Here is a 15,795-nt window from a genome sequence, read left to right on the forward strand (position 1 = left end):
TTGATGAAACAAATCATGTTGAAACATTGTATTTCACTGTGGCTCTGAGAAGAGCACAAAAGCAAACATGTAGCACAATGTTGTACATACAAGAGCAGGTCATAATACATTTAGAAAGAACTTATCCACAACAGCTTTTCTTTTAACTTATGCAAGCATACATTACCCACCAGAGAAAACCGGATTAGAGACGATCACTGAGCGCAGCATAGCTCCTAGTAAATGAAAAGAATACTGCTAAATGTAGTATACACATCCTAAGCTTCAGACATGCTCACTCATTAAAAGAAGGATGGATTTGCTCCCACCTTGCACCTGGTCGATCATTCAGCTATTGGATCACACATCCACATGCCTGTAAAGGATTAGATCCCCTGAGTTAAACAGTGCTGGCATATGAACTATGTTGTAATCAGATTCATCAGCAGTTGGAATATACTTGCAACTCATGGCAAAAAAATTTCAGAAAGATAGAAAACAGAGAGCTTCCAGAAAACCAGCGATTCATCTGTCGGCAGCAGTAGTACTCTGAGGCTACAGCTTTTTCGGGAGGTTGTAAGTTTTCTTTAGAAACCTTGTGGCACTCTCATCGTTTCTGTGGCACAACACCCGCAGAACTGTATTGGCCTCCGTAGGATTCCAGTTGCCAGAGGTTGGAGGTAACGGGTACCTGGATTTGGCCGAAGCGCCATATGTTTCTGTAATCAATCGTCTAAACCGCTCGATGAGGCTTTCGGTGTCAGCATGGAAGAGAGGCAGCACATTTTTCACTTGTGCTGAGGCCTTCTCAACTAGTTCCTGGGGTAATCCATCACCTTCGGCCAGGTATATGTCCTTGAGTGACCTAAAATCCTCATCTATTATCTGTGAATCTTGGCGGGAGAATGCACGAAGTGGGCCGCCGGCAAGAAGAACTAGCAAAAACCCATCAAAAGAAGCCTTCATTAATGCAGTTATGACACGATTTCTCACTCTGTTGTGCACCGTATTTGATATCATCTCCAGAATCGGGTCAAGTTCCTTTATAAACTGATCAATTCTCGATGAAGTAGTCTCACCAATGTATAAGGCATCCCACAGAACATGACTCAAGTCACGGAAGATCACCTTGTAAGCTGTTGTCTCGCATAGCTGCTGAATTCCTTCTTGACAAGAAGCCAGAGTAAGCTCGAAGCTGATCTCCAACCCATTTGATATATCTGCTTGTGCTGATTCAACATTCCGTAGACAAGTTTTTATTTTCTTCTCCAGGTTCTCTAACTCTGTCCGTATATAATGAAGTGAATTCATGTGTACACAGAGCTGTGGCAGACCAAATGAATTACTATCTCTTGATCCAACCTGTGATCTGCGTTTTGGCAAATTCTGTGGCTTCTCTTTTTTCTTCCAAAGTTTTGAACCAACCTCACATCTGGTTAATGTTGGCAACGAAGGCAGAAAACTACTTCGGGTTGCTGAACAGAAAGACAACGGTAAATAATTTAACATTCCACCAATTGAAGCAACCTATTTCCAGTGTTACTTGATACTTACCGCATCCAGACTTCACCTTTAATGCATAATGTTGCAGACTTCTATCAAGTTCTATCAACAAGTCAGGAAGCATGGCTGCATGCATTGGTATAGGCAGTTGAAAGAATGCATCTAAAGTCTCATTAATAATCCGTAGAACTTCAGTTGCAGAAGGTGCACAGTTCTCTCTGTTTGCCCCTGGATTCCAATTCTACAGAGATGTTCCACATAACAATATCAGAAATCAGGTTATATTAAAATGTTTAAAAAGTGAAAAAACATAAAAATATTACATGTTGGCACATAAAGAGTTTTTGTGTCATATAAGTCTCTAAATCAATGAATCGTCATTTACTACATATTTAAAAGGCACAAATCTACTTATGCACATTTAGAAAAAGGCAAAAGCACAACCAGGGGTTCTTAATATATGGCCTACATGTAGACTGCAAAGTGAAGTCTCGAATATGGAAGCCCTAGTAAAAAGAAGTGCAACATGCTTATAAGAATGATAGTACTTTAAAAAAAAAATTTCAAGATGCCATAGTGAGAGGTAAAAACACATTTACTATTATGACAAGCAAATAACATCAGTTGCTAGTGGTTCATTGGCTTATTTGTGCCTTTCTAATGGTTCTCATTATCTTGCTTGAAGCGTGTCAACCCTCCCTGCCCTTTTTTTGTTTCTTTCTACTTCTTGTAATGTTTTCTCTTCTGCACTCCTGGCAAGCTCTGGGAACTTAGCCCCTTGTTTGTGTGAAATTAAACAGCAACTAACAAGAGTAGTCCGTTTAACTAAATTTAGCTTGGGCAAGAGTTCACTTAGTTTTAGAGGGTTCACATGGGGTTGACAGTTAGCCAAAAACCATACTCAAACTTCATATAGGCCATCTTGGTTTTGAGCTACACTCCAGAAGATCATGTCATGGGAGAAAACTTTGACGAAGATGATAAAACCATTATGTTAACCAAGGTTGCATTCATAGTTTTAAAAAGAAAAACAATAGATAAAATCATTCCATAGTATGTTTAGTATGTACAATGAAGGAAAATTATGCATCCGTTGCACGGAAGATGGCCTATACAACAAGACAAACCTCCTGCTGCAAGTTGCGGTCAACCCAATCCTTCAGCCTGTCTACTCTTGTCTTGATCCACACTTTGACAAGATTGGCGATTGCAGATTCAGCCTCATAAGGCGGCATCTCTCTGATTAATGACTTACCCCCATCATCACTATCGACCGAATCTTCGACAGCAATATGCACAAGATCTTTCTCTAACTTGTCTGCAGCTTTAAGGACTTGAACTGTATCTGGTGTTAGTTCCATAACACCCGCTATGAACTGTTTTAGTTCGTTTCCATAACAAGAATGAAGTGTAGCTACAGCAACACCTGCAGCAAGTGGATGCCATCTCTTTAACATTGGACTGAACAACTCTTTTTCTTTGCTTGCTAGTTCACCAATGTCCTTTGCCAGGATGGAAAGAACAGGAGTAGGAGTACTCTGGTTCTTCGATGATCGCCTGCTGGAGTCTGCTTGTTCCATTCTCTGTATCAGATCGATCAATGGATCAGAATTATCGAAGTAGGCAGGCAACTACAACTAGATGATCTCATCTAATCATATAGCCTTTTAGCAGACTAACCAACCTTTTATCCATCATTCCAGTAAGGTAAAACAGGTACATGTACAAGCGTACAGTTACATGAGACCCAAGTAATGGATGAACTTTGAACTAATACAGCCAGGGAACTACTCGTCAAATGTGCAGTCATATTGTCTTATGGGTGATTTGGAGCAAAAAAGAACCATACATTAACACAAATGATTGATGTTGTGTAAAAATCTAGAGGCAATCTAGTAAAGTCCATGAAGGCATGTGAAAAAGATAGAGGTTAACAGGAACAAGCAGGCTGCAGGAACTGAATCTGACAATTCTGTAGAACTTACCTGAGCAAAAGCTGTACGAAGTGATGACCGAATATACGTATCAACCCTGCTACGAGCTACATCAGTTTCTTCTCTCCTCTTACGACGATATTCATTAGAAATATCTTCCACTAGTATCTTGGCAGCCGATACACCTAATGATACAATACTTTGCATATATTCAATATTACTAGCATTAAATGTGTCATGGTAAGCAAGAAGTCTTTTCTCTGCCCACCCCAATATTGAGCTCAAAGTTGAACTCAATATCTTTGAATACACTGAGTCTTTTGTTGCTTTGGCATCCTTTGCAACTTCATCCATGTGATTATCAGCTGCATGCAGCAGATCGATGTCTACTTGAGCAGTTGTAACAAAACGGTGAAATAAAACCCAAGTAAAGCAGAGATTGTGAAGCATCTGATTTATGCCCAGTATCACCCAAGTCTTCTTTAGCAACTCTAAAACCTCATCGATTTCATCAATTATCGATCCATCCTCGCTGGCATCAAAACAAGTCTCCAATAACATTTGGTACAGGTGGAGATTCAGTGGAAAACCATCAGCCCAGTGGCAAAAATCTGAAGCAGATCTATCAGGAGATCTACAGGCAAGGGACATCACAGCACTACGCAGCACTTGCATCGACTCCGAATTTCTTCCAGTTTCAATCGGCTTCTCGGAAGCTCCACGTATTATTTGTCTAAGTCGTTGTGATGCATTATCTGATTTATTTAATGGAACAAGAGGATGCACAAGCAACCCAGCCTCGAGAACCTTTAAGTTTCTACTTTGCCAGGCTTCATATTCTTGCTGGTCAGAAAAATCTGAAGCTTTGAACTGCTGCAGCAACTCTAGAGGCAGAACCATTGACTCCACACGTTTCCCAAGCTGTCATCATGGAGGAAGACCAATAAATACTAATCAAACATATTATCTGAGAACAATAGCAATTTATGAAACTTAAATTATAAGAAAAGGACACATTAACCATCAATTAAGATGCAACTGCCAGTCTTAAATGTTATCATCGGTCACCAACTAAATCAACAAAAATCCACTATCACAAACCAAGAAAGTCAACCACATTAGTTCCTTTATCCTGTGAAAATATATGGAGAAAGTGTCTATTAAAAAATAATTTCATAGTAAAAATCCTAGAACCCTCTGGCACATCACTTATGCACAGTGCATTGACATCATAAGTTTGATGGACGAGTAAACAGACAACCATGAAACACCATAAAATGATAAAAAATAATTTCATAGTAAAAATCCTAGAACTCTCTGGCACGTCACTTATTCACAGTGCATTGACATCATAAGTTTGATGGACGAGTAAACAGACAACCATGAAACACCATAATTAAGCATTGACCAAAAAACCAAACAGATAATACAGTAATCCCTGTATAGATAGGAATGTTCAAGTGCTATCATCTGGATGTTCATTGGTGGACAGCACGCATATAAAGAAAATTACAGTGAGAAGTACAAACCTATTTACATATGGGAAGTGAGTAGGAATGGAAAACTCTAACAAAGTCTAAACTAACAGGAAAAGACTCATTTTCTGCAGGAAGAACATTTTGACCATCACAGGAGGTTAATAAAAACTTGCGTAGATACAGGAATATACCACTTCTCGTGCCAGAACTTAACAGGTAAACACAAATACAAGCACAGGAGTGAACAAGCAAAGTCTAAACTAAGTGGATCAGAAGGATTGTAGAAAGAAGTGCAATAATTAGCATATATAAGAGATCTTTGGAAATTTTTATGCCCTGATTTGAATTTCCTACTAATTGATTCGCATCTTAAGATCTCCAACAGACAATTTTGATCAGTCTAACTACTTCATCTGATCTTATCAGTTTAAGAAGTCAGATCAGTTCTTACTACACTAGCAGCGTGTATAATGAAGACTAAGAAGTCAAGAAGATCAACAAACACATAGAGATCTAGGCAGAACAACAGTGATCTGCAAAATTAGTCACCTGCCCCGCTGCAATCCGGAGCAACCCCTTCCGGATCCAGGAATCCGTCTGCTCGGAGATCCTCATCTGCACCCTAATGAGCTCCCCGACTGTGGCCGGCTTTTTGGAGGGCTTGGACGGGCTGCTGTCCTTGCCGGGGCTCCCCTTCTTCGACGACGAGGACGACTTGAGCCCGAGGGCCTTCTTCATCTTGCTGGCGGCGGTGGAGGTGATCGACCTCTGCAGCGACGAGGCCGAGGGGGAGAGCGAGGAGGAGCGCTCGGCGGAGGGCGGCGTCCGCTCGGACTGGGGGATGTAGGTGAGGGGCTTGGAGCCGGTGGTACGGCAGGAAGCGACGAAGATCTCGTAGGCGGTCTCGCGGAGCTCGGGATCCGAGAGGGGGACGCCCATCTGGCCGAAGGGGGAGAGGAGATCGGCGGCGGACATGGCGGCGGCGACGGAGGAGGAGGAGGAGGAGAGGCGGAGGGAGGAACTGCCGCTGCTCTCTCGCTTGGAGTCGCCGAGGCTTCCTCCTCGGAAGAGCCGAGCCATCACCGCCGCGAGAAGGGCTCCTCTTAAGGCTCGCTTCCTTGCTTCTCTTCTCGTTCGCGGCTTCTCCTTTCGCTTTCCGCTGTCATCGGATGGGGATGTAATGATTTCTTTTATGTTTAGGTGAAATGCAGTAATTATTGGGTAAAGAAGGAGAGAGAGAAAAGAAAACAGTCTGATCATAGTGTATAAGGGCTGACAGAGATAAAAAGAGCAAAAACACTGTTTTTAACCAGAAATTAATATATTTTGGACAAATTTATCCCAAAAATTTAAATATTTACTCTTTTTTTTTTTTTTTTTTTGCATAATATCGCTTTTTATTTTATTTTCTAAAAATTCATATTATCCTTCACCTTCGTCTCATTATCATGATCTTCGTCAAGTCAAACAATTTCATTGTCTTTGCGTGATCACCTTCTCCTTGAACTCAAGGAGATTGTTTTCAATAGTTATACAAAGACAAAGATGTTACTTCATTCTACGAAAGCAAGCCATCATGCCAGTGACTTATCCAAGATTTCCTTCTTGGCACCAGCATGCTCAATCAAGAGGCAAGCAGGCAACTCAACTCGCAAAGATTTCAATTAGTGTATTTTGTTGCACTAGGATGGATAGAGGCAACCAAACGGTGGGCTACCTTGTTGAGGATGCAAGTCTTAATAAAGAGTATGTAATCACATCAAGAAGATTGAGATCAAGCTTGTGAGAGAGAATCTTAAGATCACTCTATATCTATAGCTTGCCAATGGAGGCATTAACATTACCACAATATCACTCAACTAATTCGATGGGCCCGGAGAGGATGATGAAGGTGGAGTGGAAGAGCTTACAATAGAGGATGTGTCACACGAAGCAATAGTGATTATAGAGGTCGAAAAGATAGGGCAGCACGAGCTTCAGCTAAAAAATGATGGATATCTAGAGTTTGATGAATCCCTTAGCAAACTTAACCTTCTCAATGATGAGGAGAGGTCAAGATAACTATCGATAGTGTAGAGATTATAGATAATCTCATTGTTTAGAAAATAAGGGACACACTACGGGAATAAAGTAAAACAAGAATGCTTTATGAAAAAAAGTGAAAACTTATGATTTTTTTTTATAAATTTGGCTATATTTAAAAAAAAAATAGTTTTAAGGTCCTGGTTTAATGTTTATTTTTGACTTATTTATTAGTATCCATCAGGTGTTCGAAGAGCAGAGTTGAACTTGACTCATATTTTTTTTCCCACTGTATCAATTTTTCTAATTATATATAATATTTAATATAAATTTTAATTATTCGAAAGGGAATCGGATTCGGAGCTAATCGAGGTCCTTTGACATGTTTTGTCTTCAACTAATGTCGAAAAAAATATCAAATCCCTTTTGTTCCCCTAGGTGTTGAACTCTATGAGACAACATCGATAACATGTTCATCAAAACCCCTTTTGATGCTTAAGTTAATCTTGATTATAAGGTATTAATCAAGAATTGAGTCCTTTAGAGTTGAACGTATTAGAGCCTAACAACCCATGAAAGAATATACCTATGGGGATCTTTCATGATATAGCTTTATAATTGTTATGCTCAAAGATACACAATGATATCAAAGATGGTTTGCATGCTTCTCTCCATCCCGACGAAATATGCAATAACTATTGATGTGATTTGTAATGTCCAAGGGTAACTCCAAGTCGACCACATACTATCTAGGTATTGGCCAATATGATATTGAATTGTTGGGGCACGTGATCAACATCACGTAACACAAGGGTATCGACTACATGACAAGTATGTATCTATCAATCATATAATGTTGGGGTATCGACTACATGACAAGTCTGTATCTATCAATCGTATAATATTGGGGTGTCGACTACGTGACTAATAGATGTCGGTTATGGCCGATAGGTATAAACCATATCATCAGTCCCCTATCAATAAACTAACGTGTATATAGTGTTATTTGAATTCGAAAACGATCAATTATGTAACAATGTGTTGATTATTCGACATATTTATATCTTTTGTTAGCATAATAATGAACATAGTTTTAAATTGCTTTTTAGGACCCAAACTGAGAAGTCTGCGATCATCATCACCTTCCTATCAAACAGAGCAGGCAACAAAAGGATAGCCGTTGACGGATGAAGATGAGCGGTTAAGCAGCCGAGAAGCAAACGCAGTCGAGGTGATCTGCTCCCGTGGCGAGTTGACGACGCAGCAGAGGGGAGCACATAGTTGTCTCTGCCTCGGCGGCGAGTTTGGCGTGTGGGCATGAAGGAGACGGCCAGGCGAGGAACATGGGAGCTCGTGGTGGAGAGGGCGGCGCCGCGGGACACTCTGGCTTAGGCTGGCAGGTGTTGGATAAAATGGCTCCGAGACTAATTTCGATTAAAGCAGCCCGTGACTGCCTTTGGGAACAGCTGTGGACGGGGAGGGGGGCCCATGTCCGCTTTTCCACCAGCTGTTTCTGATGGCTGCATCAGGTTGCCGCCAATACGTACGTATCCATCTTTTAATAGGAGTAGGTCGAGTATATGGATCATCATCATCTTCAGATCTCACGTCGACGGAAGAGTTTCGCCGGTGATAGTAATCAGGACATTGCAAGAGGGTAAGTATCATCTTATCGGCATTCGTTTACAGATTGTCAAAGGATAGGATAGTAGTGGGTAAGCCCTATTTAAAATATCATGTATGAAATGGGATTCTTTTGCCTGTCTCTGATTGAGCACTATGGCTCACACAATTGTCCTACAGTTTTGCTAGGCCACTTTGACCTTAATAAAGTCCACCCTCATGAATGCATATTTATTCCTCTCGATTTAGGTTTAGAATATACTTCTCTACAAAACTAATATAGTTAATCTAATATTCGGAGGGATATTATATCAAAATTACATGGGGCAGTGTTTGATAAAGTTTGGATGGTATCATTCTGCCAAAAGAAAAAGAAAATAATTTTAAGAGTGATTGGTTGGTGGGATGGGTCATATTTTTCCTCAATACTACCGCAACCAAGTGGTCCAAACTTATCATGTTCTTTCAGAAGCAAGCATAAGAAAGAGTGGCACGCCCATAGTTGCATTCATATCTTGAACTGATACAAGAATGCTGATCCTATCTACTTACCCCCATATCTCCATACCGACAAAACAAATACCGGTGTTCTTTGTTGGATTGATAAACACTGATTAAGACGGACCCATCTGAGCAGTATTTAAAACCACGGACAAAAGTGAAGTATCATATGATGTGTTCTCAATCAATCCCTTTAAAAAAAAAAAAAGGAAAAAAAAGAGGTGTTTTAATAATCAGAACTTCCAACATATAATCGAAAGAGTCTAAGAACATCTACTCTTCCAAAATTCCATGTCAAAAAACAACTCCACTGGATGCATAAGAAAAAAAGAAATATTTGTTGATACTGCAGTCCACGAAGCATTTAGAGATTAAAAAAAATAAATAAAAGCACAAATATGGCTCTAATTAGCATCTTCTGATGCTCTTATAAGACTAGGGAACGAACCTCTGTAACAAGGTACATATCAACAGAAAAAAAAAAAATCCAAATACAAACAATCCAACACGATCTAGGCAAGTGTTTTTTTAACTAATATACGAAATCATGATTATTGGGAAGAGAGTGCCAACCTTCTATTTTTGTGGTTGCAACAAATTTGGGAAAAGGAATAGAGGTCGCTTCTTGCCGAGTCTAAAATTAGTTGTGTTTGACACAACGGTTCAGATGGAAACCTTAATAATGTTGAAGAAAAATTCATCTCTCTGCAAGTGATGGGACATGAAACTTCTTCCTTATAATGATGATCACCTGGTAATATAACTAAATCAAGATCTGTCGTAGTTCTCTCTATCATATTTTTGAAACCTCTGGATGCCAGGAAGATTTCTGTATATTTAGGAATGGTCAAGATTTTGTACAGAGATATTGATAGTCCTATCACCAAAATAAGCAAGAAAATGATAAGATGATGCAAGAGAATCCATACCTGACTGCAAAACAATCACGTATCCTTTTGATCCGAATAAACAGCATCAACATCATCAAGTTCAAGCAACTTGGACATAAGGTCCTTGTTTAACTCCATGGCTTCATCATCTACCTGGCACAGAAAACACCACACAATGAAATTCCAGAGAGAAGTGGAATTAATTATTATGATATGGAGCGGCTGGAGGACAAATATGTTAGAGGATTAACTTGTACCTAAATAATGACGCCGTGCTTTAAGACGTAATATGAAAAATTGAACAAGTATTGTGGCAAAGCTCTAATACACGAGACGAACTACTCAAAGGCCCATTTGGCTCAAGAATATTGTACCTTTCTTGTATGGAATAAGAATATGCCTAAGATAAAGAATATTTACGTTTTGTCACTACCAAAATAAGTAACAGTAATGAAAGAAATAGTTAATCTGTTATTTTGTAGAATAGGCTATTCTGTTGGTTACACCATTTAACTATACAAGTTTATAGTCCTATAAAATAATAATTGTCTGAAATGTTATAATGAGAAAATCCTTATTCCATCACTTATTATCCAAATGACCCTAAAGAATTCAACCGTCTTGAAAAGGATTATGAGCTGTGGTGGTAACTAATCTTGACTATGTGCTTATTAGACAAAACTATTTGGATCTAGCATCAATAATCATCGGGAGAAAAATTTGAGGCTAACACAATGCAACTAACAAAGTTGCATTTTGACCATGTTCTCAAATTTCTAATGCCCATAGAACAAGATGTTCTACATGTTACATGACACAATAAGTAACGCAGAGGTTTATCTTTAATCATAGAGAAATATGTCAAAATTGTTATCAGAATATCTTTACTTCTTTGGCTGTTCCAATTGTGAAATAACTACTTAATGATAGTGAAAAGATGCAGAACTTGTTGAATTACTAGATATCACACCTTCATTTGTTACAGAGAATGGTCCATGAAGCAAAGGTAAGCAGAAGTTAGAGGATTACAAAGTTAATAATGACATGAACTTCATTGGAAAGACAGTTATAGCTAGAATTTCCATTCAATTAGGTCAAGAGAGGTGAAGAAAAAAAAAAAAACAAAACAAAAAGGCACAACAGCATTCAACAATATGCAGGGGTTGGTTAGGCATTTAAGATCAGCCAGTAAAGGGTATGGCTGCACCAGAGAAAATATATGGCTATACTCCAGAAGTTGAAGCATTGCTTGCATAAATCCACTTTGCTAGGCCATTCAAATGGAGCTTCCACAACATATGTGCTGTTTCCTACAAAAGGTTAACGACTATTGTGTCTCACAAGTCACAAGAAAGGCCTACATGGTGGCCCATTATTTTACAAAAATATCAAAGGAGCCTATGGAGGACAAAATCTGCTTTATAAGACTTCCAAATGATGGTACTTTATAGTTTTGAGTTATTGCCACTACCTATTCTAAATGTTCACTAAGGTATCTAATTTACTTCTCTAAAAAAAAAAAGACATATGAGATGAGAGCATTGGTGTAGATGTTAAACCATACCTCAATGGGGTTATGTGGCAGTAGCTCAAAACCATTATCTGGTTCAAACGCTACTCCATCATCTCGTAGTTTTGATAGTATTGTGGAATAATTTTCTGAAGAAGTAATGATCTTGTAATATCTGCAAAAGGAATTGAGTATAGAAATAATTTTCTGAACAAATTTTCAAGAACATTAATACTAAATGATCATGATTATAACTTATAAGACAACAGTCAAGCATATAAAGCATCCATCTCTGATTAATTATCTGTCAGGACCACATATTATAATGATCACAGTATATGTTTCTGGATGTGACATATCCCCATGAATGAACTCATCACATGTTTGAATTTGGACATTATGTATGCTGCTTCCCAGTTCAATTAGTTGTCCCAAATATAACTGGCCACAATATGACTGACAAATTAGCAGATTGCTTGTACCATAATATAATAACCCAAAAGAAATTCATGTGGTTGCTTGATATATCAGAAGGCAACGTCAGTTTATATCACAGGCACAGGCAACGATTTCGTAGCATTGTCTTTTGGACATCAAAATCCATTGCATAAGAATGATGTATGTAATTCTTCAATAAATACTAGCTGTGGAATTTTACCAATTTCCGCTGGCAAATTATGAAGGAAAACAACAAAATATTTGTGGAAACAATGTCTGAGGAGGAGGAATTGATGTTTGAGGAGAATAATGAGAACACACATAATTTTTGAACTATCTGAAGTTAGATAGCCAACATACTTCATGCAGCAACAACAGTTGTAGCGACCTTAAATATCTCATGTTACTTGATTTGTTTCTCTAATTAAATTATTAACATTTTGACCATTATGTTAACTTAAGGATGTCATTTAATATTGCTTCATTTAAATGTATATCTGGTCTAGACTAGCATATGTTACATAAAGGGCAGTCCAATGCATCAGACTCTCACCAATGGAAGGTTTGAAGAAGGCTAATGTTTGTAGCCCTACTCCTTATGTCTTGTGACTCTGACCTCAGTCACCTAGGTCGCAAAGAAGCAGCCTTATGTGGTGCCAAGGCTCATTCTCTGCTATTTGTGACCATACCAACTAGCAAAAGATAATAATACATCACATAGAAGGGTTAATAACAATAAACAGTGACTAATGACATCCTCTTCTTGGCAAAATACCTATCAGGACGATCTTCTTCCAAATCATCTTCATCCTCTGCTGGTTCTATAACATCTTCAGCACCAGCATCCAGAGCAATACTAAGCAGCTGGTCTTTGTCAGCAGCATTAGCCTTTATATTGACAACTCGAACTCGCCTAAACTTGAATAAAATAGATCCTGGATCAGCTAGCTTTGCTCCACAGTCCTTTACGACTCCTCTGACGGCAGCCACTGATCTTGTCACTTTATCTGTTAGGACCTCAACAACCATACCGACCCCACCAAAACCATATACCTGATTCAGAATATATGTATTAGTCAAAATTGCAAACTGATTTTCAAAAACATATTCAAATGGATCATTTACCTCGTAGAATTTCTCAATATAAGCCTCTTGTCCCTTTTCCGATGCTTTTTTTATGTTACGCTCCACAATTTCCTTGGGTACATCAAGCTCCCTAGCTTTGTCTAGTATAGCAGCTAAAACTGTATTCGAATTAGGATTTGGACCTCCTCTCTGTATACTTTATGATGCAACACAGCAACCACAGCATGTCAACTTCAAAAAATTTTCACATTAAAATAACAGAAAAGTTCACTTAAAACATAAACCCCAGTTTTAGATCAGATAATTAGGTCCTTTACATCTAGAAAGAGATTTTATCATTCTGAACAGAGTGATCTTCTTAATTTTCACGAAGGAACTTGAATGACATGACATATCAAGAAAATGCCTAAGTAACCAGATGAAGTGGGAAGTTCTGATGCAATATAGAAAAGCTCTTTTCATCTATCTAATGGAGACATTAAATTAGGATAAATAGCCAAGCAGCTAGAATTCTTGTCAAACATAGAAACAAGACATGTTGATGGTTCAGCACTTGGACATAGGAGACATAAGTAACTATGATTTACAAAATCTGATGCAGGTAAAACTTTCTAGCAAAAGGCACCCTTGAATAACATCATACACAAAAAAGTATTACTACGAAGTTTCAGGACATCATGGGTGCTGTCATTACAAACAAGCCTACTCTCTGATAAACGTTGCTGAAACATGGCATATGAACATAGTAAGTTCCAGAAAGCTAATAATCAATAACAATATAGAAAGCTTCAGAATTTCAAAGCTTTTACAACTTACGCAGCAACAATTTCTTTTCCAATTTTGCTATTACGTTTCATTTTCTTCAGATTCTGTGCATCCTGCAAAGAAGTGGCAAATGGAACTTAAGCCAAAAACAAAAGAAAAAAATTATTTCATTGTATAATCACACTTATCTCGCTAGAGCTTATCATAACATCTGAATCAAATAAAGAAAAGACAAAACAAGATTAGATGGAAATGACATTTTTCAGGGTAACTAATAATAAAAAAGCACTGTGGAATCATTTTGACACAACAATTATATCTTTCTATAATTCTTAAATAAGCTTTGACAAGTCAATGTAAGGGAATATTACTTTCAAAAAGAAGTTTCCTTACATATCTAAAATGAAGTTAGAAAAAGAAACCTGCAGTCCTTGACTGGATTTCCTAATTGGAAAAGAAAAAAACTTATGATCACATAGATGATGATCTTGAAGAACCTCACATGTACTGATACCAAGGCATGAAAAGAACATGAGAAGTAACAAATGCAAACAAGTAACCTAGAAATTATTAGCAAAAGCCAGATTTACAGTACAGAGACAAGTTATTGTAAATAGTACTGGAGTGGCTGTTAAGAAACTAAACAGCTAGTGGTAGATAAAGCATTCTTGACACTACCTATAAAAGGAACAATAGTGTTTTCAGGAAAGGGCATGAAACTGATGTCCCAAAGACAAAAAGCTGTCAGCATTGAAAATTGAACATAACACAATAATTATTTTCAGGACGAAAGGGGCTGAGATGATGATGTTTAAGGATAGAAGAGGGAACAAATTGATGTTGTGCAAATAAACAATTGCCAACACAATGCAATAATGCTTTGGAAGAAACGAAATCTTTAGTCGGAACTTCAAGCTGCTAAATTATCGTTAGCAACTGAACCACAGTTCTATTTTTCCTTGATGCAACTTTCCACATAGTGATAAGTAGAACATTCCACTACATAGGAGATCTAGATTTGAGTGATGCAGCCAGAATGGAGATCCCAAAGAGCACTACTGCGTCAATCAAACATGTTCGTACCAACGAAGACCCAAGGATTATAAACCTAACCAAGTGAGCAATGCACGAGAGACATATTGCTGATCACATTACTGCGTCAATCAGACATGTTCGGACCAACGAAGACCCAAGGATTAGATACCTAACCAAGTGAGCAATGCACGAGAGACATATTGCTGATCACCTTCTTTTACTTATAAAGAGGGAAAAGAAAACAAACAAATGAATCCGTGTTTGTGATAGACAGATGCTACCTAGAACAAATGATAACAAGGAATCAAGCGTGTAAGACCAAAAAGTTGGCACCTTTCTTCCAGCGATCTTGCAAGAACGCCTGCCCATGCAAACAGGGCGCGAGGTCCATATCTTTCGCACGGTCTGGGTATTACGCGCCTCCTTCGGAAGAGCAGAAGGCAACCTCGAGCCCAGCAAGCCGATTCCTAAAGAGAAGAGACGAGCGGTTGGATTCATCGAAGAAATTGTTGTTACGGTAAAGATGAGAGGGGGCGAGACATACCCTGAAGGCACAGTGAGCTCCTGAGGGAAGAGAGGCCCTGTGACAGTGAGACTCTGCAGAGGACTGCACCGAAAGCCCTCGCAGACGAAGCCATCAATGCTTCTCGTCGCCTGGTTGGGCTGGCGCGCTTAAGGTGTTCGATTAAGTTTCTCACCCGCGGCGACTAAGGCCCCGCAGTAGAGAACACTTGGGGCATATCCGGGGGCGGGTGGTCACGTTCGGCCCAATTGGTAGTAGCGTTTTGCCCAAAACGTACCCGATGTGCTTACCTCATCTTTAGTGGAAAATTCGCGAGTCCCACATATGCCTTGCTCCAACAAAAGCACGTAGTTGAGACCGGTACTGGAGACCGAAACATTTGGGCACCTTTCTATTCTCATCCTTGGAAAAGACTCGATCGGGCTCCGTCGCCGCACCCCACCTCGTTCCACGTGTAAACATCACATCCGTACGATGTCCATCCGACGTTGCAGACACTTCTGGTATA

General features: G+C 39.0%; 2 protein-coding genes across 2 annotated transcripts; both read right to left on the bottom strand.

Moving 5' to 3' along the window:
* LOC135625101 (protein unc-13 homolog) lies at positions 1–6,084 on the bottom strand. Its single transcript, XM_065129444.1, has 5 exons — positions 5,444–6,084; positions 3,468–4,337; positions 2,610–3,065; positions 1,534–1,723; positions 1–1,454 (listed from the first exon to the last, which is right to left on the bottom strand). The coding sequence occupies exons 1-5, from the start codon at positions 5,972–5,974 to the stop codon at positions 535–537; spliced, it is 2,967 nt and encodes a 988-aa protein (XP_064985516.1). The 5' UTR covers positions 5,975–6,084; the 3' UTR covers positions 1–534.
* Positions 6,085–9,439: 3,355 nt separating this feature from the next.
* On the bottom strand, positions 9,440–15,635 carry LOC103978451 (probable transcriptional regulatory protein At2g25830). The gene is made up of 8 exons (XM_009394243.3): positions 15,309–15,635; positions 15,098–15,231; positions 13,781–13,842; positions 13,004–13,160; positions 12,654–12,931; positions 11,495–11,615; positions 9,970–10,083; positions 9,440–9,869 (listed from the first exon to the last, which is right to left on the bottom strand). Exons 1-7 carry the CDS (start codon positions 15,400–15,402, stop codon positions 9,985–9,987), a joined length of 945 nt encoding a protein of 314 aa, XP_009392518.2. The 5' UTR covers positions 15,403–15,635; the 3' UTR covers positions 9,440–9,869; positions 9,970–9,984.
* Between the last annotated feature and the right edge of the window lie 160 nt (positions 15,636–15,795).

This window comes from Musa acuminata, chromosome BXJ1-3 (assembly GCF_036884655.1).
Source record: "Musa acuminata AAA Group cultivar baxijiao chromosome BXJ1-3, Cavendish_Baxijiao_AAA, whole genome shotgun sequence".
Lineage (NCBI taxonomy): Eukaryota > Viridiplantae > Streptophyta > Magnoliopsida > Zingiberales > Musaceae > Musa > Musa acuminata.